Source organism: Anopheles maculipalpis, chromosome 2RL, assembly GCF_943734695.1.
Source record: "Anopheles maculipalpis chromosome 2RL, idAnoMacuDA_375_x, whole genome shotgun sequence".
In the NCBI taxonomy this organism is placed as follows: Eukaryota; Metazoa; Arthropoda; class Insecta; order Diptera; family Culicidae; genus Anopheles; species Anopheles maculipalpis.
In genome coordinates this window covers 32,834,166-32,855,700 of record NC_064871.1, presented here as the reverse complement: position 1 = coordinate 32,855,700, position 21,535 = coordinate 32,834,166, and the positions used below count along the sequence as shown (strand labels likewise).

At 43.3% G+C, this 21,535-nt stretch overlaps 3 protein-coding genes across 4 annotated transcripts in view; 1 reads left to right on the top strand and 2 right to left on the bottom strand.

The window, feature by feature from the left end:
• LOC126558283 (serine protease snake-like) overlaps nt 1-21,535 on the bottom strand; it is a 483,926-nt gene that overhangs the window by 52,792 nt on the left and 409,599 nt on the right. The window contains exon 1 of one of the 2 annotated variants that reach the window (XM_050214274.1): nt 8,855-8,868. The exons of the other annotated variant lie outside the window; for it this stretch is intronic. The gene's annotated coding sequence lies outside the window, so the exon portion shown is untranslated. Of the gene's footprint in view, nt 1-8,854; nt 8,869-21,535 lie in introns of those variants that run through there. 2 annotated transcript variants of the gene reach the window in all.
• Nucleotides 1-21,535, bottom strand: part of LOC126558685 (alpha-tocopherol transfer protein-like) — a 332,449-nt gene that overhangs the window by 63,774 nt on the left and 247,140 nt on the right. The window lies entirely within an intron of this gene.
• On the top strand, nt 150-21,524 carry LOC126559675 (uncharacterized). The gene is made up of 7 exons (XM_050215846.1): nt 150-533; nt 11,951-13,199; nt 16,106-16,277; nt 19,155-20,892; nt 20,962-21,120; nt 21,200-21,334; nt 21,418-21,524. The coding sequence occupies exons 1-7, from the start codon at nt 321-323 to the stop codon at nt 21,496-21,498; spliced, it is 3,747 nt and encodes a 1,248-aa protein (XP_050071803.1). The 5' UTR covers nt 150-320; the 3' UTR covers nt 21,499-21,524.

The window sequence follows — 21,535 nt, the reverse complement described above, 5'->3', positions numbered from 1 at the left end:
TACGAAGAAGTGAAACTTAGTGTATGTGAATTTGTCTTTCCTTCTAAACATAATAAGTCCATTCTGTGTCGTGTGCTTGTGTGATCTTAATTGCTGCTGGCCATTCGGGCCATACCAATCCACCGCGCCTAATATCTGTTGTGGCAAAAAGGCAGCATCAGCAGAGCCAGTGTGGTGCAATGAAATGTGATATCGTGCAGCACGAGTGGATGAATCGTGTCGTGCATCATCTTTGCTTCTTCTGCTGTGATAAACGGTGATCGTACGTGTGTGATAAGCGGCCAGCGTGTGGCAGTAGAGCACCGGGCAGTAGTCCCGTGATGGAACCGAGCCCTAGCACTAGCAGTGCCACCACCGTGCCTGGTGGTGGTACAGGAGTGGTGAGCAGTGTGGGTGGTAGTGGTGGCGTCGTGGGTGGTGGGGCCAGTGTGGTAACGCGACCTCCCATTACCGCACTGTTTCGCGAAATTCACAAAAACAGCTGGCTACGGCGGTTGAACAACGACAGCAGGCGACCATCCGTGCTGACAAAGGTACGTAACCGTGGGAGGGGGCAAAGGGTGGGTGAATACAAGTGACCAACTTGTCCCTTGAATTTTACTGGGCTTTTTGTTACAGTTAAAGATTGTAAATCCACACCATATACCGTTGTCGTCATTGAATGATGAGTTGAATGAATTCTTTTTTTGTCCGCTAATATTGCTTCTGCGGAGTTTTGTTATCTATTCGCCATGTGTTTGTCTGTGTATGTTCGTTGAGTAAGTTTTCATAACAAACCACCCCGACCGACACAAATTGCCCGGCATGCTTGGATAATAGAACCCGTGGGCAGGTTATAAAATAAACATCGCTACTCTGCACGTCATCATCGGTTACTTTGATACGATTGGTGGTGTAAATATTTACAATTGGATGGTTGTATATTTTTTCAAGCACCGTTTACATTTTGCAGATTTTTGTATTGTTTTATTTTTGACATGTAATTAGCAGGTAATGGTTATTATTAACTTTATTAACAATTTGTCACAATTATTCACATTATTTGTTGCTTCAAGAACTGTTAATTGGGTGAAAAGCAAGTGGTACCGGTGTTTCAACCATCAGGGCCGAGCATCAAATCTCATCTCAACCGTAACTCCGCGACATCACGGGTAAAATAGTATCGTAAAACTTTTTTTTCGCAAGTCCTATCAAGAAAACTTTACGTTTGGAACTTTAAGCTTATTTCAATCTGCCACAATTTTGTCTATTTAAATACTTTGTTTTTACAGATTCCATGACTTATAATTTTGTTCTTAATTAAGCTACACTTAAGCTATAACGTATGCATAAAACAATAAGACTGACTTGGACACCAATATATTTTATTCTATGGCTTTGTGTCTTAGCGATCCACGATGTTCGATCTTTGTTATTTACTTAAAAAGTATGCTTCACAAGTTATCTATTAAAACTTTTGTAAAACTACCATCAAAGCTCTTGCTAAGAGTTTTTTCTCTTGGCAAAAAAAGTTCTAGTTTAAAACTAAAAACTCCGAACTGTACCAGCAGAGTTTGTCGATCATAAAATGTAGCTTAAACTGTTAAGGAATAGGTCGTTTCTTTTGCTTGATCACTTTGCATGAAGGTGTCCGATAATCTATGTCTCATAGTAAAGTATGTCAGAGCGACTCTGTGGTGATGCGATAACGGCGCCGGTTTTTACACTGCAGGACCGCGGTTCAAATCTCTCCTGGACAGTAGTGACTCTTGAGTGAAGCCGATAACACCTGGACAAACTAAACTTATGTGTTTGAGATAAAATCATTCTCACACAAAATCAGTAGTAGCTGACAGAAGACTTTGAACACGCACCTTAGTTTAGCGTCAATTAATTTGGCTAGCCTTTTAGATTTTAGGAATTTATAAAATATTTTTTTATTCAAGACATATTAAACAACTGACGTGTCGGAAATGGGGTTGTTGGCTGGAGCCAGTTCGAATCTGTGCCAGTCCGGCAGGTCCTTTCTCGAATTACGGATGGCACGGATATCGAATTCCATCCAGGACCTTAATGAGAACTGACTATCCAACTACGTGATACCAATAAGTCGTGTAGGCCATAACATGGGAGGGTTCTGATGGCAGGCATAAGCAAGGAGATAGTTAAGCCAAGAAGTAATTTAGCATATGATTGAAAAGGCGCTTACAAAGAGTTAAAAAAATCGAGCAAAATTCAATCTATATCGGCAGTAGTTTTATTACCTTCGTCGTTATACGGCTGCTCCATACTTTTATTACAAACATTTGGTAACTTTTTTTTAAAGAGTAATATAATATAATACATAAAACGATCATGAATCTCATTCAATGTCCCATGTCCTGCTCTTAACCCCATCTGGCGTTCATCATTTTTCGATGTCCTTGTTGAAAGCGGAACAATAACCGTCATCGTGTTATTTCTGCCAAGGTTTACCGGTTCTTGACTGTACTTAAAGATGGATGGCCGTAGAAAGCTGTACTTGAGGGTTTTACATGAGGGAGCATCTTCACTTTCAATGTGGATACAGTGAAATGATTGTTTGATTTCGATTACTCTGGCAACAGTTAGTTAGTTATGTGACTAATTCTTTGTGGTATATTTTTAGAATATTTTGCTGTTATTCGCATAAATATTAATTGTGGATTTTTTTTATAAAAATGAATCTGTCTTTCTATTCAAGATAACAAACGGTGATTAATGCCACGGGTTAAAGGAAAAACACACCATGGATTTAAGTTTAGTCAGCGATGAAGCTTTAAAATAAGAAGTTTGTATTAAGATAAAACTGTTTTTGTTCACTTTCCAAATAAATGATTCACCATTATGGATTTTTTTAAAACTTGGAACGTGTCTGGTAATTCCAAATCACAGTATTTATTGTAGTTTATCTACAACCACTGGGCGTTTTTATACTTTACTAAGAACCATTAAAGATTATGCAGGAAAAGAGTGAAACATTTTAAGCATTTCGTTCTTTAGTAATGGAGTAAAAAATGTGGTTAACTTCATCTGTTTGAATAATGGATTATTCTAATATTCAACACGCATTCGCTGTAATGTTTCCAACAATACTCTCATGTCTATTGATATTCTCGCGCTTCCTTCACAATCAGTTGTTGGTTTCACTTTCCATTTCAAACGCACGCTGTTATCAACTGTTTCTACGCTTGACAGCTCTAAAGGTTTAGCTTAATCCTTGATCCTGCTGATGCCTTACGGCGCGTGACCCACTCTAGCAAAACAAAACTTAAGAAAGCTCGACGCCTATTTCAAATACTAATCATAATTTCCACTGTTTTTATTTATCGTGTTTAAAATACTCATGCTTCAAAAATAATACTCGTCATCAGCCCGACTGTGTCTGCTTGACTCTGGTGGCCTACGTCGCTGTTGAATACGAGGGCCACAAAGCAAAAAACATCATCTCAACGAGTCCGTGAAGACGAGTCATTCATGGTGAAGGTATAGAAAAAGAAGAGAAAAAAGCAAGGATTTGTCATTCAACATTCCAACCCAAAGCGTACCATCCTGAAGACTTTTGCGCCATTTTGTCGACCGGCTGAAGTCACGCATAATTCCGCACATTCCGCTCGCGTTTGTAGGTCGTTTTCGTGGTCGATTGTTGCCCGATTGTGTGTTACCCCCGTGTGTCCGGGGGTCGCTTGTCTTTTTTCTTTTCTTCGTTCGTTGTTCCTTTCTATTGTTTTCATCCAAGCGCCGGATATGTATGAGAAAGTGGCGGGGTACAGCATTGTGTGAAGTAGGATTGTTGTCAAAGTCGGTAGGGTTGGTCGCATGGGACGTGAAATGCGATCACCCTTCCATCCCTAGCTGTCTTGGCCGCTGTCACCTTGACGCTCATCATCATTATGATTGTGATCAGCGTTGGAATGTATGTTTGACTGTTTTGTCTAATACTTTTATGGGACAAAACTAAAACAGAAGAAAAACTCCACTCACCACGCAAAACATTTATTGTTTAAAATAATAATTTCCTTACAGGAGGCGGCGTGATCAGCTACTTAAAAAAAGTGGAAGGAATATTGCTTCTATGGACAGCCCAAAAGCCTCCTGATCATGATCGTGAGACACATTAGGGGTATTATTTGCATTTTCCCACCTCAAAGCCTCATTGTACGCGGACCGTTCGGTGGAACACCACGTTTCGTTTTGATAGTTATAAGCCCTTACGACGCACACAAAAACCATACTTTTCGGTTCTGTTTTCGCAGATATGTGTCTTTTGTTTTCCCAAAACATACAACGGTTGCGTACATGTGGCCTTCAGTTCACTTTTTCAGCTACCTTGTTTTGCATCGGTAATGGCGCCCTGCAGAAGGACAACGAACGAACCCTAGCGTGATTTTCCCCAACCGTAGGTCATTTATGAGAATTCTTTTTGTTTCATTTCGAAGCAGACAAAGGGGCACCCGTTTTTGTGCAATAATTTATTACCTTTCCGGTTCCGGTGCCATGAGGTCCAGCACACCCCGGTTGGTGGGTGTATATTTAATATTTCCACACTACGGGACTGACAGTGTGCTGGATGTGGAATGGCACACTGATAGAGGCAAAAAAGTCAAATGTCTAAACAAGGAACGCGTGTATCACTCGGTCCGTCAATCGATCGTTTACTGGGGGGATTGATCATGGATTGGTGTGGATTGAGCACGGTAAGGTAAAAGTGCAATTATTGTTTCAATCCGTTGTGTCGAAGCGGATGTATCGTGTTAGTGTTTGGAATGTTTAGCGCAGAAATGGAATTGAATGGTTTCGTGAGCTTCAAAATGTCAGAAAAATCATCCACTGTGAGGACACCAGGAAGTCTTTCGAGTAGCACGGCCAGTGTACTTTGAATAACAGTTTAATAGTGCATCAATTATTCGTTCAGGTACAATGACTTTGTGAGCATTTATTTGTTAGGTATTGTGACGTATTCAATCAAATTTTCCCGCATTATTATAATCATTAGTTTAAATAATATTTTTATAACGCTTATTGATTGAAATGGACGCATTTATTGCTTGAAGTGTTTTAGTTCTATTTCTGCTTCAAACTTTCACATTTTATTCAATGAGAACAATGTCTCTGCAAAATAATAAAATAGCAGCAATGGTTTGGCATAATACACAGTTGTGGCAATAAATATAAAAGAGGAATTTTCAGTAGAAATTGAATTGTTTTTTTTTTAAATTATTGTTTATTATTTTACTTCACGTAAGTATTACGGCTCGATGCCGTATTTTTATCTCTTCTTGAGCTGATGTTGTACAAATTCGTTCGTTAAGCATTTCCTTCTTGAGTTTTTGCCTAAAAAAATGGTTATTATTTATTATAAACTGGTTTCCAAATCTTACCCGAATAGTTCTCCCGTAGTGAGGACTGACTATCCATTGACGTGGTGCCAAAAAGTCTAATAAATATTCGAGAACCGGCTTTAGTAGTTTTTTTAGCCAAGAAGAAGAAGAAAGAGAAGATTATTTTAATTTGTTCCTCCGCAACGACTCCAAACAGCTAGAAAGACCCAATCGGAACTGTTAAAAAATGTTTGATAAAAAGTAACTACATTCTTCTCATTTCTTCGCCCAGAAAAAACAACTGCCTACACATATATAATTTCGTTAAAAACTTCGAACGAAAAACCTTACGATTAGCACCAATTGTGGAATTTCTAGCTTTGAATTGATTGAATTGAAATGTGACCTAAAGTTTCGTTAATGTTGCGGTTGAATTTGATATATAAAGCTAAAAATGATTTGGAAATAGAACCAAAATAGTCAACACAGATTGAAATGATTTGCCTTGAATTAATAAAGTTTTCATTTTTTTGTGGGTAGGTAATGCTATGCACTTAAATGTAAGTAGTAGATAGCATGCAAGTTCTGAAATAGTTCTGAAGTAGTAAGGTCATTATATTGTGAGATGAGCCGTTCATTACGGTTACGTTTCATTTTTAAAAGTCAACAACATTCCTAATTTTTGTAAAGGACTTTTTTGTCTTCCAATGGGTATTTTGTTTTAAACGGATTGAAATTCATTTTTGTCAACAGTCTTGTGAAACCGACTGAAGTGATTGTTAACACACATCAGCATTTGTCAAACATAATAGGATTTGATCTTTTCTGTTAAAAAATGATCGTAAAAAATCAACTGTATTATGAAACATCCTAATACTAACTAACTAACCAGAATTCAGAAGCACACTCTATGAACTATTTACCAAATTTCGATTGCATAAAGTTGGAATCGGCATTGCACGGGGTTGTACGCGACATCGGCGCCGGTCTTCAAACGGCAGGACTGGAGTGCAAATCCCATTCGGACAGTCCCCCCGTACAAGATATCAACTACAAGATATCGGAGAGTCTAGTAAGCAATTCGATGGCCAGTGTTGACCTTAGAGACCTCTTAAGCTAAGCCAAGAAGAAGAAGAAGAAAGACGGAATAGGTTGTCCTAACGCAAAATAAAAAATAGCGCATGACATTATACTTATTTCCACCAGTGTACTGTTTAATAATAGAGAGGACATATGCTTCCCACCTAAACCTTTTAACAAAAATACGCAAACCGGCCAGATTCATTCGTGTGCGTTTTTTAGTTCACGACTCCCCTCCCCGACCAATCGAATGACTTTCTGATGGGTTCGACACGCGGCTACATGTGCCTCCGTTTTGCACCCCCTTGTTTCTCAACTCCCAGGAAGGTCGGAGGGGTGGGTGGGAGAATAAATTGGGGGCGCGGCGAATATGTATCAGACCAAAAGGGACCTTAACGTGCGATTGTGTTTGCTGGTTCGGATTCGTCCATTTTTTTTGAAAAGTTGTTCCCACACATAAACCTGGTTTCGTGTATTACGTCTGCCCTGTGTGGTGTGGTAGTGTGATGGTTTAATTTTTTCGGCTGGATTTAGTCACTTTGCCTCGTAAGGAACTGGGGTTGCGATTGTGTAAAGTTTTTTTAAAGTCGCTCGCCTCACTAGAAACCGAGAAAGAGAGCTTCATGAAGCACACGAAGTCTTGATTTTCTGTCAAGGTTAAGCGCGGAATCGGATTAAGAAAAGCGGCAGCGTGTTGTAGCAGTGTTGAGCTCTCGAACGTGAAGGAAGCAACTGCGCCTAACAAGGAATCATTCAAAACGTAACCGAAAGACGCGATTTGATGATGATAATGATGCCGGGGACGATGATGATTGTTTAGTTTGATGGATGCTGATCGTTCGTTCGGTACGCGCTTGGCGACGTACGAAATAGTCAGCCTTTAATCAATCGCAGTTATTGATACCAATTTACGGCACACGTTTTTCGTGATGAGCGTGCGTGTGTGTGTTGTTGGGCAGGAAACCAACAAACTGGAAGGGTTTATTAAGCCTAATAAATGTGCTGCGCTTAAAAATGCCGCTGATTGAGTTTGATTATTATTGCGCATAAGTGATATTCAATCATCTTGCTTTTGATTTGTCATGCGAATTGCTACCTTAATCAGAAAATATTGTTTAGAATGGATGAATCATTCTGGTTTAGTGATAGTTCGACAGTCAGATTTTTTCAATTTCTTATGCGACTTTCGAACACCAAAAAGTGACTTCGTTGATTTTATTTATAGTTTTCATATATTAAAGTTTAAACATAAATTATAGAAAATTGTTACCATTTTGTAACATTTGTCTTGATAAGAATGGAAAACCTTCATACTACAACCATATACTAACTTACTTATCAATCGCTACAACCGCTTCACGGCATTGACCTGTCGCAATAATTCTCGATATATCTCACGATCTATCCGCTGTCTGTCTATCGATTAACCTAGCCATTCTGACGGACGCATTAACGGCATCACTCTATCGCAATTTGGGTCTATCACGGCTCCCTTATCCATGTGGACGGCCTAAAAATCACTTTACGATGTGGGTCGTCTGGTGTCATTCTCAGGACTTGTGGACACCGAATCATGTGGTCACTGAACAGCTCACAAAGCTTGTCATTTTCCTTCCACACGTACGGAGCCAAAAATCCTTCTGAGAAGAAGACTCCTCTCGAATGTGGTTAGGACGGTTTCGTCAGTTTTGGGTCCAATTCATGTTTTAGAGGCATGTGTGCGTACTGAGACTATGAACTTTCTCCACAGTCAAACAGGACTTTTGAGTCGAGATGTTTCCTCAGGCTGTAGTCTTGCTTAGGCAGTTCCCGTAGGCTATAGTATGATCGGTTGGCAGCCAGGAGCCCTTACAGTTTAGCTCAACAATTATGTTGCTGTCGGTGTTCACTTTTGACTACAAAAAGTTAAGCTTTGGAACCATATCACGATTTGAGTTTACTGTCCATTGCAATGATCATGCAAGACGTTACAGATTGAATTGTTCAGTATCTTTCACATGACATGATCATCTCAGTGGATCATAACGAGTCAACTGCTTGTGTGAAATGTTTCAAGCGCTTTCTTTTGCTTGTTTCACAAAAAAGTACTTTTTGTCGTATTTTAAACAGTGGTAAATCGAGCCTCTTGAATTCCCTTAGCGGAACGGAAATTGAGGGAAGTTTGCACATTAAATTAGCTGAAGTGAGAGGGAAGCACATGACTGGAATATAGGACAAACGCTGTACCTGAGGAAGCTTTTGGATATTTCCGTTTTAAAGGAGAATTGGTAACGGTTGTGTGCTCATGATCTCCGACGAGGCCATGTGAATGATCTGGATCCCTAAGATTACACCGTCCGCTTGTAGAAAGATGGCTCAGGGTTCTCGCATCTGTGTTGCTTTCTTATATTATGATCAGCCCTTGAATTTAAGCGTTACGGCCCCCTGCGCAGTAGTAGCAATAGTAGAGTAACCACTTAGAAAATTTTACCTGGCCCGGGAGAAACATAGGAAAATTCGTGAAAATCGCGTCTTCTACTGTAGGATACGTTTTGAAATGGTTTTAGGAACGTCAAAGAATGGCTAGATAAGTTGAAACAGTCAACAGTCTTCTTCTTGGCTTAACGACCACTTAAAGGTCACGCCGGCCATCGAATGGCTTACTCATCATCATTATCATGTTGGCCTGCTCATTTAAAGAGCACGTCGTCGTGGCATGGCCCGGTCAACAATATGTAGATCTCCAGGAAACTCGAATCTCATCTGAAACCAGGGATCTCCAGGAAACTCGATCCCCGGCTGCAGCTTCCCATCCATGTAGGCACCCAATCTCCGACAGGCCTCCCTTCACCTGATCCAGCCAACGAACTCGCTGTGCTCCTCGACGCCTCGTGCCGAACTGGTGGTAGCTGACGAATACCTTCTTGGCGGGGCATGAGTCCGGCATCCTCATAACATGCCCCAGCCATCATATCCTGCCGGTCTTTGTCATCGTCAGGTCCGGAGGATGCGACGCTCAAACACGCCAAGAGCGTTTGCATTCTCTGCTCGGATGGTCCAAGACTCGAGGCCACATAGGACCACCAGTCGTATCAGTGTGCGATATATCTCACATTTCGTGCGGTCTCGAAGTCTTCTGGATCTCAGCAGACGGTGAAGGCCGTAGTAGGCACGATTCCCCTGAACAATGCGTCTCCGTATTTCGCTGCTGACATCGTTATCCGAAGTTACGACAGTCCCAAGATAGCTGCTTTTTTTGGCTGGAATATCCTCAGACCACCTATGCCATAAATAATATCTGATCAGCTAGTAGAGCTGTAGGACAGTGCTGTTATTACCATGTGATCTTCAAGACACGAATCCAACCAGGCTCAAGAAGTCCAAAACTGAAATTTTATGTCTTTAGCCAACCAGATTGTTGTGTTATTCACCTACACTTTCACCGTTTCAAAACAATTGTACTTTGATTGACAAATGCTCGTGTCATCCGTCACAGCAGCCTAAGCTTTGCGTCTTCTTAAGCCTCGTCTTAAGTCCAACGATTCACTGTATGCCACACATTTTAGGCTAATACAGTATGAAATTGTTTCAAAACAGTGCATCGCTATGCTTTACGTTTCGCTTGGCGGCCAACTGCAATGGACCCAAAATCACAACTCAAAAGTAAAACATTTAAGCAATTTCTTTGTGTGTTTTTTTCGCTCTCTCACTCGTGTCCCAAGCTGTCGTGAAGGTTGCGGCAACCATTTCGTTTTCTTAATTCGTTATTATTCAACTCAAAAGCGGATATGAAATTGGACACGGTTTCTTCACCAGGGACAGTGCGCATACCTCTTGTCTCTCTTCCCTCTACGTTAAAGGGCTTCATGGAGCTAATGAAACAAATTACCATTGCGCGCAACTAAAACAGTCAGCCGTAGAAACAAAGCGCAATTTCCACCAAAAAAAAAACATAACTACTCACACACCTTTGGCCGAACGGGCCGGGCCGGTTTGAGTGGCTGTGCACCGTGAAGTAAGCATTTAAACATATCAAAAATGTTGATCTCTTTGCATCAGACGAAGCGTAACACACGCGGCAATGAGAGGGGTTAATGCAAATGCAATTGCAACGCATTTTGCTTTGTTTAGCAATTAGAAGGTGTGAAGTGTGTGTTTGTGTGTTTGTCCACAGTTTGTTGACCGTTCGGTTCAATTTTAGGTTTGGCTCCGCCAAATGCCAGCCGAAAAAGCGGCAACCTAAGAGCGCACTTGATGAGTGAAGGAGAAAATATAAACCAATCGGCAATTTGATTGAAATAGATCATCCAAACAATTGCTTAATTGGGGCGTGTGGTGTGATGTGAAGTCTGCGCTTGTGAGCATCGCGTAATAAAATGTGTGGAAAACCAACACTCTGATGTGGCCCCGTCGTTGGTCGGTCCATTATCAAGCGACGTATATGCGTGCTGCGCTCTTACTATCAGCATTTTTGTGCCAATAGCGATCACGGGTCGCGATCAGCTGGTGTGTTGTTTTTTTTCTGAAAGAGTTCCGATCACAAAGCAGCGAAAGTCGTCGATCATGCGACCACATCGAACAGGTGTGGAATGCACGACGGTTTGATGCGTTCGATCTTTTTCCACCTGGTGGCGGCGGCCGATCGTGCACGGTATTCGGTTGAGGAAAAAAAAAAAAGATCGTTCCATCAGCCACCGTCTCCAGATGGTGCCGAGAGAGGAAACTGTTAAATGCTTACCATCTGTTCACTCAGTTCGGCTTTTAAGAATAGGGGAAAAAATGTCAGATCGCCAGGAATGTCGGGGCGCGATCGCACACCCCAAAACCAAACGGAACGGGCGGACACTCCGTAACGGATTGTCCTAAACGAATCGCAATTAGAGCGTGGTGCAATAAAATGAACGGCAGTTCTATGCGGATACTGCGGCGAGGAAAGCTAATGCGGGCAATTGCAGTCACGGCGTAAATGTTTAGAAACGCTCAAATTGTACGTTTGACTTTAGTTTGGCGAAGAGGAGTTCCGTTTTGCTTTCGGGCACGTGGCGAATAAAATACATTTAATTAAGGGTTTTTCTGTATATATTTAGAAACTGTTGTTGTATTAAATACGTTAGTAGGCATTAGTGTTGATAAGCATGGCTGGAGTAAAAATATGTGTCCTCCTTTTCTTCTCAAACGACGTCAAAGTCGTGTAAGAAATCAGTCTGGTACTTCATTTTGAGACCTACTTTTAGTTAAAGTTAAGGTCTTAAAAATGGAAACATACAAATGGTTTAAAGACCTTTTTAACTTACATTTTGCACTCAGCTTAAATAAAGCTCCTTTTGTAACGTTTAGAATTTTTATTGTCCTGTTTTCATGTAAAATATTATAATTGTTTTAAGGTTTTTTTTGCGGTTCGATGTTCCATGAACGCAGCACCAAATCAATAATAAAATGTGATTACTTCAGTTCTTATTATTTGAGAAAACAATCGTTTTCAGCTTCCTTTACTCTTCCTTTGAAAATTTTTAAAATAAATAATTTAAACCATGTGTGTCTAACCGTTTTCCCTGCATTTCTTCACCCACCAGAAACCGGATCGATATTGGGTGGTGTTCTGCGTTCACGATGACTGCGAAGCGTTTCTGGAGGGCTACAGCGACCCCCGGCAGGCCCCGTCGCACGCACCAGAGTGGGCACTATCGCTCCAAACGGTACAGCACGTCTCGCACGCCCTCGTGTCCGTGGAGCAGGAGTTTGAATTTGTGATAACACTCGGCACCGAGGTGGCCCGCTTCAATGCCAACACCTGGGAATGTATGCAGGAATGGGTGGAATGTTTGCGCTCGAAGCTGCGCGAGATGAAGCTACTGTCGCCGAAGGAAAATTTGTACTCGCGGCTACCCGAGGTGCGCCCCCCGTTGGCACCGACGCGCGATCCGACGTCTCCCCTGCCAGCTACACCTCCTGTACCGGCAGCAATCGTACCCGGTATCGAGCGCGTTCAGCCACCATCTTTGTTGCAACAGCAGCAGCATCATGCACATCATTCGCCGGGTACAAGCGGACAATCTACCTCGCCACCATCCGGTTCGTCTGGTTCCGGCGGGGCAAGTGGCACGATCGTCTCTAACACCGGCACCACGAGCTCCATTTCGTCATCATCATCATCCGGATCGTCGTCTTCATCGTCCTCGAATGGCTCTTCCTCATCGGCAAGCAGCTACTCATCAACGCTCACATCCATATCGAACTGCCCGACCAGTGAACGTGCAAGTCTCACTGGCCCACCGGCCATGTCCAACACGTCCACGCAGAACCTCATGAACCTACTGTCGAACCCGCTGCAAGCCGTGAGCAGTATCAATGCTCAAGCCAGTAAACTGCAGCCGTCCTGCACAACCGACACCATATCGCTCGGATCATCATCCTCGCTAGCTTCCGAAGAAGAACCATCAGAGGAGCACCTTAAGTCCATCATATCCACATCGCCACCACGTGATTCGGCGCCGAGCACAAGTTTGCCGAAACCGCAAAAAATAGTAAACAGGGATAGTAGTTTGGCCCATAACGGCGCTACCGGCCATCATAACCATCATCATCATCCGCTAGTGACACTCGCACCTGGTACATCGAGCGCCACATCCTCTCTAGCGACCACGTTCGTCACCAACGTACTGGCCGATCCGTCCGGGACGGCCGGACCATCGTTGAAGCGCACCATTACCGATAAGAAGCTGCTGCTGGATGTACGACAGTGTCCCGAAAGATCAACCACCGACTGTGATGGCAATGGTTCCGACGCCATCAATGGCACAACCAATGGTCACACCAACGATGGTAAGAATGTCCGTCCCCCTCCGCTTCATTGACTGCTAATTGCCTTCAATTAACGGCGAAACGTCCGGCCACGTATCGACGAATGAGGTCGCCGCTCCCTTGGGAGTGGAAGAGTCGACAACATACAGCTAAAGTTAAGCCTGGCCCACGCTTACGTTATCGTTCCAAAGTTTAAAGCACTAAATCCCCAGCCCGCCGTGTGCCCTTTTTTGCGTTAGTCATCCAAATCGGTGAAAGACCTGCTGGACGTTCCATAGTGTATAGCGGTGAATCAGAGACCGCACCACGTCTCAATTTGTTGACACATTCACCTTCCTTCGGTCAATACGTACGTCGTCTGTCGTGCCGGCAGCACGCATAATGCTACGTATGGTTCCGTTTTAAGCATTTTTCTACGGAACGCATCAACCGCGTACAGCGACCTGGGGAATTCTAGCGACGTGCTTTGGTGGGTGGATGCACAAATTTCCCCAATCGATTGGTCTTGACCAATCATCGTGTCGTTGCATCTATCGATTCCATCGATATTTCTTTGAATATCGCATCATTTAACACCGCGTGGACTATGTCACTAAGCAGGTGGTTCGAGAACCGGTTGTTAATTCATATTTTATGGAACACAATGAGTGTGCAAACAAACAGTCTGTTTTAAAAGGGTATGCATATTCCGACCGGGAGAGGGTGTAGTAAAATGAATTTGATTAACGTTGAATTAAATCGTCATTGTCTAACTATTTAGACAGGCTGTATTGAGGTTGTTCATTTGTATACTTTCAGCTACAAATTAATGCGCTTATTGTCCTAGTCACATCTATACGCAGTGTGTAACTTCATTTCACAAAGAAAAAAAAAAAGATAATAATTTTAAGATACTAAGATCTAAGATACTCGTATAATGATGAAATCCGCTTAACTTGAATTTCCGCGTATTTCGTATTTTGATTGATACATCACTTATATTTGAAATTATGCGTTAGTATTCTTAATTAAAGCTTCTAACGAACATTCCACATTGATATTCAATTGTTAATTAGAAAAATCGCGAAAATAATTAATATTTTATGAATAATCGATATTTTATGAATAATCGAGCAACACGTAAGGCATTTTATTTTTTAAGTAGGTCTAAACGATGACTTTAATTGTTTTGATTATAAATTTGTAACAAAGGAGTTAGTTCGCAAACTAATGTTTTAAATTATATGTACAAACTGCATAGTGTGAAGTCCTCATCATCGCTGACGCTAACGTTCCTTTGATGACCAATCACTGGTTGCCTCATAGTTTATCATCATAATTGGTGATCATTAGTGAAGAGCCACCCAACAATGGGCACGAATGTTGACTACTGATTGAACGATTTCTGGTGAAAACAAAACACTAAAACCCCTGATGCAATGGGGTGCTGATGTCACATAATTTGTCTACAATCTATGACTTATGTCCGTTCTGGGGGACGAACTTGGCGTTACCCGAGGGGTTGAATGGTGTGGTGTTAAAGATGCTTCTAAAGCACATAATATCACACCCACTCTCTCCATTCATCCCGAAATATACATACCAAAGTGTGTGTGTGTGTGTGTGTGTAAATTTGCCCGTGGAACGGTCATTTCGGATAGTTTGTTCACGACGCTCACGCTTAAACCATTCCGCTGCGTCACGCCTCACACACCATTTCTTTCCTTTCTTGTCCAGTCCAGAAGAGAATCAACTTTTGCACCGGAAATGGCAATGGCCCCGTCAACAGCAGCACCAGCGCATGGTTCCGATCAATCTGAACGGAGCAAAATGGGAGCTGAGAGACGCCGAGGATGGCAAATATTTGCATAAATGTTTCCCGTCTTTTGCCACTGCTTGGCTGTTGAGCGACGGCTGGAAAGCAGAAACTTCCCCGAAAAAAGAAGAATTTTAAAGTTTTTTTTAAACTTCCTTCCACAAAGATGTGAATGGACGATTAATTCCGTAAAATGAATATTTGCTAGTTTTTAAAAAGTTATTTTAGCTTGAATGATTATAAGTTATTCTGTTTTTACTAAAGTCAGAATTATATACAAACTTTACTAAAATAAGAATTATATTAGAAATAGTCACAATTCACATTTCTTTAAAAGTTTAAACAAAAAATGGAAATAAGGCTGTAACTGTGGAGCTTATAGGCATTCTTTGCGACACAAGATTTTTTTTTCTCGGCATACTGCAAAGAACTGAAGATGAAGTGAGAGAACGAAAACAAATTAAATTTTTCATTAGTAAAGAGCCATTTTTTTATGGTCGAATGACAAGCACGCCGGCACAGAGCAAACAGGCAAGTGGACATTGCAGCTCCACAGCCAGCGATGGTTGGACAGATCACTAGATTCCTGCACTAAGGTTGCTCGCTTTGCAGGGCGCTTGGTTCAATAACTGGACGCGTATTATTGAACCGTTGGGTGTCTTGCTATTCGCATGTCCTAGTAAAACAAACCAGGGAAACATCCAACATTGCTGGCAAGTAATACATCGACCTGTGGCATCTGGTTATTGTCGGTTTGGCTAGATGTAGCGCCGTGCCTTTGCTGCCTGCCCAAAAATGAACCCATTCGGACCATTTCATTTCTCCTTCCGGAACGGAAGTGTTCGTCGGACGTGGGTCAGCAGGTGTCTACGTGCTATAGCGAAATGTGTATGTGTGTGATGAAGGTGTCGATGAGTCGTTCGGTCGGACGAAAAATATGAGCGAGAGCAGCAAAACGATAAAAGTTAATTAAATCTAGCATTTCTCATTTCCTTTCCAATTTTTGACCTTTTCCTTCGCAAGCTGGGCGACCGGCCGAGATTCTACACATTTTCCGCTCGTGGCCATGTGTCTAATGTTGTGCCTGATACTCCGTTTTTAATTATGCTCACCGTATACTACGTCATTTCAGCGCACACCAACGATGAGTCGTGGTTAAGGCAGCCGCAACAAAATGGAACCAGTGGCAACTGTCGCAACGGCAATGGCACTGCAATGGCGTCCAATGGTAGCGAACCGACAGCAGCAACAGCAGCGAAATCTGCCGCCATATGTATCGTGCCACCGGCATCCAGTGGAGTTAGGTAAGTTTTTGGAGTTTCTAGCACGGTGCTAGATTGCGTGTGAGCTACAAGCTTTGGGCGATGGTCAACCTTTTTCATGTCGACGACGAGGGTAATAGAATCGAAGGGTCATGAATGTGTATCTATTGGCTCGTGGTTGAAGATACATTGAATAGAAGTAATTAAACACTCAGTGGTTCTCAACCCATGTAGCAGTGTCGGGTGAGTGTGACGTCCTATCATTGAGCATTAAAAACCCACACTAGCTAATATTGCCAGGAACGTAGATATTTCCTTGATTTTAATTGTTCTTGATAGTATCATGGTCTATATGCTATCAAAGTATATGGTATCAGCAAGGTATTAGTAAGCCATTAGATGGCCGGCGTGATCTTAAATAAACCTAGAAAAAGAATGAGAAGAATCGAAGGAGTGGAATCGTTATCCAAGACTTTTTATCGTAAAACTACTTCCATAACAATTGTCCTAATTTTCTTTCCATTTTGTTACTCGAAATTCTGGAGATTTTTGAGGCACAAAAAGTGAATGAAATTGCAAACAACATGTTATGCAAATAGTAAAAAATATCGCTACTTCGGGAAACCATGAAAAAATATTTCATTCGGTCATACTTTCTCACAGAACGACGTGAAGAAACACTGACCAGCATGAATGGTTTGGATGCGACAGTCTTCATTTACCCATTTTCAAACCTACAACCCAATCTTCCTAATAGAACAAACCCCCAAAGCGACCGGGGGAAAGCTTAGTCAAATTAGTTTTCGTAAGATTTACTGTACCAGACCCAGTATTGTACTGGTGAATGGATATAACCCCGGTTGGGTAGGTTAATGTGGGTGTTAGATTTCAATGATGGTAAAGCGAGAAAAAGCGGAGACTTGAAAAGGTGTGTCCAGTGTTTGGACAGAAGAGTGTAAAGGTGTGTCTAGTAAGGGGTGTGCAAGGGATGGTGTGTACTTGTTTTGCCGCCTGTTGCTTCACAACGATGCATGTGACGAACGATTGGCAAACCTGCACCTTCGTCTTTATTTGAACATGTCTTCAAAGCGCAGGGGTTGAAGCGATCGGGACCTACCTGGTCAGACGCAAAACCCCAATGGTCCGAGTGGGTGAATCAGTATCGGATATAGGAATGGAATGATCGCTAAACCACTTTCCATGCAGCGGCCGTTGCATATGCTAAACCCGTGGGTATTGAGAACCGGGCGAGAAGAAATGTCGCTCCGTTAATGTGTTCGTCGCTTGTGGCGTGGTTCTGCTGTTTGCGTTTTGCTTTTCATCTCTGGCTGGTGTAAATTAAATTAGAAATAGTGCTCAAACGCTTGCAAACGGTGACGCATCAATGCAAAATGTTCATCCTCGTTCGATAGCAGAGGTTTTCTGTCTGATTTTATTTTTTTTAAACACAAACATCGATGAAAGCCCCTTTTTTGCAAACATAATCAATTTTAGAAACAAACATCTCAACCTGATGCTATGATTGTATATAAGCTAGCCTTAATTGAGATCGCAAAACGAAGGAAAAAAAACGTATTAGAAGTTGCTGTCCATTTTATTCTCCCTTTATTCTCGCCTCCGCCGTCAACATTACCACGCTTCCTTCTTGACGACGTCCATCATCGCTGCTTCTCGTGGGCGTTAATCACGCAGGTATCTTTCGACTTCATTCTCGCCCGCATCATTTCTATCGTCCAGCGTTGGCATGTGTATTAATTATCCGACCGACGACGGCTCCTGTCCGTTGTTCCGGCAGCCTTTTGCCTGGTAGTAGTAGTCAGCAGTGAACTGGTCGCTGGAAACGAGCGACGGCCCTGCTTCACCAAGCGTTGTGATACGTCGATCAGATGAATTCCACCGGCCGTTTGGGTACGTATTTCGAGTGCTTTTTCACGCACACGAAACTTGGCGTACAGTTTGGCAAACTTGCGCTCCATGTAGCGTTCGATTTCGGTACGATCGGTGAATGCATTGGGCTGGGCGACATGTTCCGACTGTTCGTTAATCGTTTGGCATTGGACTGTACACGTCGAACGGGAGTCTTGTTTTTGGGATACCTTCGCACGAATGCCTTCCAGCACGATCGTTAGCCACTGGCGATCGTCTTGATGGAGTTTTTCCGAAGGAGCCGGTACAGCCATTTCTGGGGTTTCGATTATGTCAGGAACTCTGAGTAGTAGGGCGGTCCGAAGTGCATCCTGCAGTCGAAGAAGGTAGGATAAATCCATCTGGACGGATTGCGCAGGATCGGTAGGTTTTTCGGATGTATCCGCCTGCAGCGAGCAGATATCTTCATCGGTACGTTCGTTTAGCGTTTCGAACTGCTTCACCAGATGCTGCAAGGGTTCGAAGGGATCCTCAACGCCGCTCATTAGCTCGGGATCGTTCTGCAGCAACACTTCAAGCGGTTCGTCAAGCAGATGGGGGAAAATGAAGGGATGAGTCAAGTTGTCTTCAAGTAACTGCTGAAGGAGAAGCTTAGCGCAATAGTTTCGGAGGGCTTTCTGATCTGGTGGTGTATTGTTAAAGCGATCAATCCACTGAGCAGTTATCTTGATATCGATAGGTTCCTCCAAACCGGGGATAAGATTGCGCAGCATTTGCAAACACGAAGCGTACTCTTGATCTAGCGAATGATCGTATTGCTCCGTTTCTTGACCCGCAGCCATTTTATGTGGCTAATATTAGCAAAATATAAACGAGTTTTTGTAAATCACTATCAAAATAAAACAATGTCCGTACGTCCTCCAGCTGCCAAATACGGCTAGTGTGGCTTAGTACTATTCACCAATGGCAACTAGATTTCATACAAGGTTCAACATCGCCTACTTATTTATCATATATTGATACTTCTTTCTTTCTTTCTTTTTTTCTTCACAGAGCGGAATCGAAACGGACGCGTCGGAAAGTATCTCCCGGGGTAAATTCATCACCACTTTCACCTTCGCTAGCAAACGAAGAGGAAAAGGTTGCGAATGTTACCATCATTCAGGTATCCAACAGTGACAATGCCACGACTCCATCAGCAACAATCACCACAGCTTCTTCGCCGAAGCCTCCAGTGTCTCGATTTAACTTCCCAAAAGCAAAACCGTCGATCATCACGCCAATAACGGTACCGACCGGTGTCTCGACCATCATAACCGATGACATAGGACCTGGCAGTGATCATAACTACAAGAGCAACGTGCAAATCATTCCGTCCAATATTGAGTATGCGGCAAACGAAGATCAACTAATGCAACCGTCTATCATCGCCTCAATAAACGAGCAGCAGATTACAACGGTTACCGTGCCGAATAATGTACAGTCGGTACCGGTCAGTTCGTCGGTAGTGTCAACGCCTCGTAGCCAACCAACTGTGCAAGTCGCCGTAGCAACCTCGTCAACGCCCATCAAGGGACCGGACAGTAATTTCGGCACCGTTACACAGATTGCCGTAAATTCGTCCACTGTTGCGGGTGATGTTTCGGGTGTCAGCAAACCGATCCATTGCCAGCAACCATCGTCACAGTCCTCCAGTCAACATTACGAGCAGGTGTTCCTTACCAGTTCCGTGCAGGTCACTACGGGCAGTGGTCAAGCGAACGGCACGAACTTTGAGGATCAGGCCGTCGTATCCGTAGCGCCAATTGTGTCCAAAGCAACTGCCGGGAATAAGAGCAGTAAAGTGTTGCTGCTCAGCAGACAGTCACGCTCGTCTAGTCATTCGGATATTCCACTTCCCGCGAGGCTGGCCATTAAGGGTAACCGAACCAATGAGGTTGGTAGTGGTAGTGATAAGGAAAATCGTGTACAACACGATAGTATCATTGGGAGTGCTGGCAGTGGCTCAGCTTCGACATCCAAACAAGGATCGGTTCCAACGGTGGGTAACTCAACCGCTCCGATCCATTTTACCGGTGGAAGCCCTTCCAAGAGGCCGGCCGTAGATCGAAACATCTACACACCCCACCCACAGCGTGCTGCTCCACTGCTCCAACGAGGTCTTACCGAGTTAGTTTTGAGTACGAGACCATCAGCCACCACGTCACCCGCCCAGGGGGCGGATCAAGCTGCAATCGTTGCACGTGGCCGAAGAGCTCCGGTAGAGAACAAAATACGATCCGATCACTTGCCACCGGAGCAGCGGCGTCGCAGCTCATCGACTTCGGACGCACGACAGGAACATTCGCAGGGGCGTATAAATGGAGCTTCGGGCGGTGGTGGGCCCGGTCGTTTACAGTCTCCACCGCAACCATTTCGTCCTCATCATCAGCTGATAAACGTACCCGAGGGAAGTCAATTGAATGGCGTGGTAAATGGGCATGGAACACCGACCGGCGGTGTCGGAGGCAATCGGAAGCTAACGCTTCGCGAACAGCAAGTATTTCAGCTGCGGCGCGAAATGATGCATCCTGGTGGCGTACGGTTACAGTTGCGTCGCAAGGATTGCATCAATTCGATCGGGCTAGTGGATGCGTTCGGTGCCGTATGGGTAGCAGGCTGGAAGCAGAAGGAACATCCGGTGCTATACAATGCGCTTCACATCGGCGATCAGATGATCAGTGTGGCCGGTGTTGCGATCACGACCGCAGCCGAAGCACACAAAGCAATCCGAGCGGCACCGGGGTTGTTTGTAAGTGTCCGCAAAATAGCAAATGGAATGAATCGAGATTTTAATTTTATTTTTACTTTCTCGTTGCAGGTTGAACTAATTATCCGCCGTGTTCCGTTCGGGCGAGTTTACGCCATACGACGTGAGCTCGATGGACAGTGTTTGGGACTGATACGCGATGGCAATACCGCTACCATTGTCGACGTTGTACCGAACAGTTTAGCTGCACGGCATGGATTGCCTCCGAAGGTAAGTAAGGACGTTATTCTTATATTCTAGGAGATAGTATTAGGAAAGCACTAATATTGTTCTTTTGCACTTTCAACAGGCAAAATCTTGTGATGGATTATCGTTAACGTTTTGGGTGTTGACGGAAATCAACGGCAGGCCGTTAAATTTATTCTTTAAGGAGAACGAAATACGCGATCGTTTGAATGCTGTCGGGCGAGATATATCGATACTGGTACACATTTTATGCTGGCCACATTCAGCATATTAAATTAAATTTTTTAGACAGTATGGAATATAATCGTTTCCCCATTTCAGGTACAACCAGCAGATCTGGTAACGAAGCTGAAAAAGCAGCTAAAATCTCTACGTGGCCACAAGGATTTTATTGTGCAATAGGGCAACTTTTTCTAACGACGAGGCAACATCACAGAGG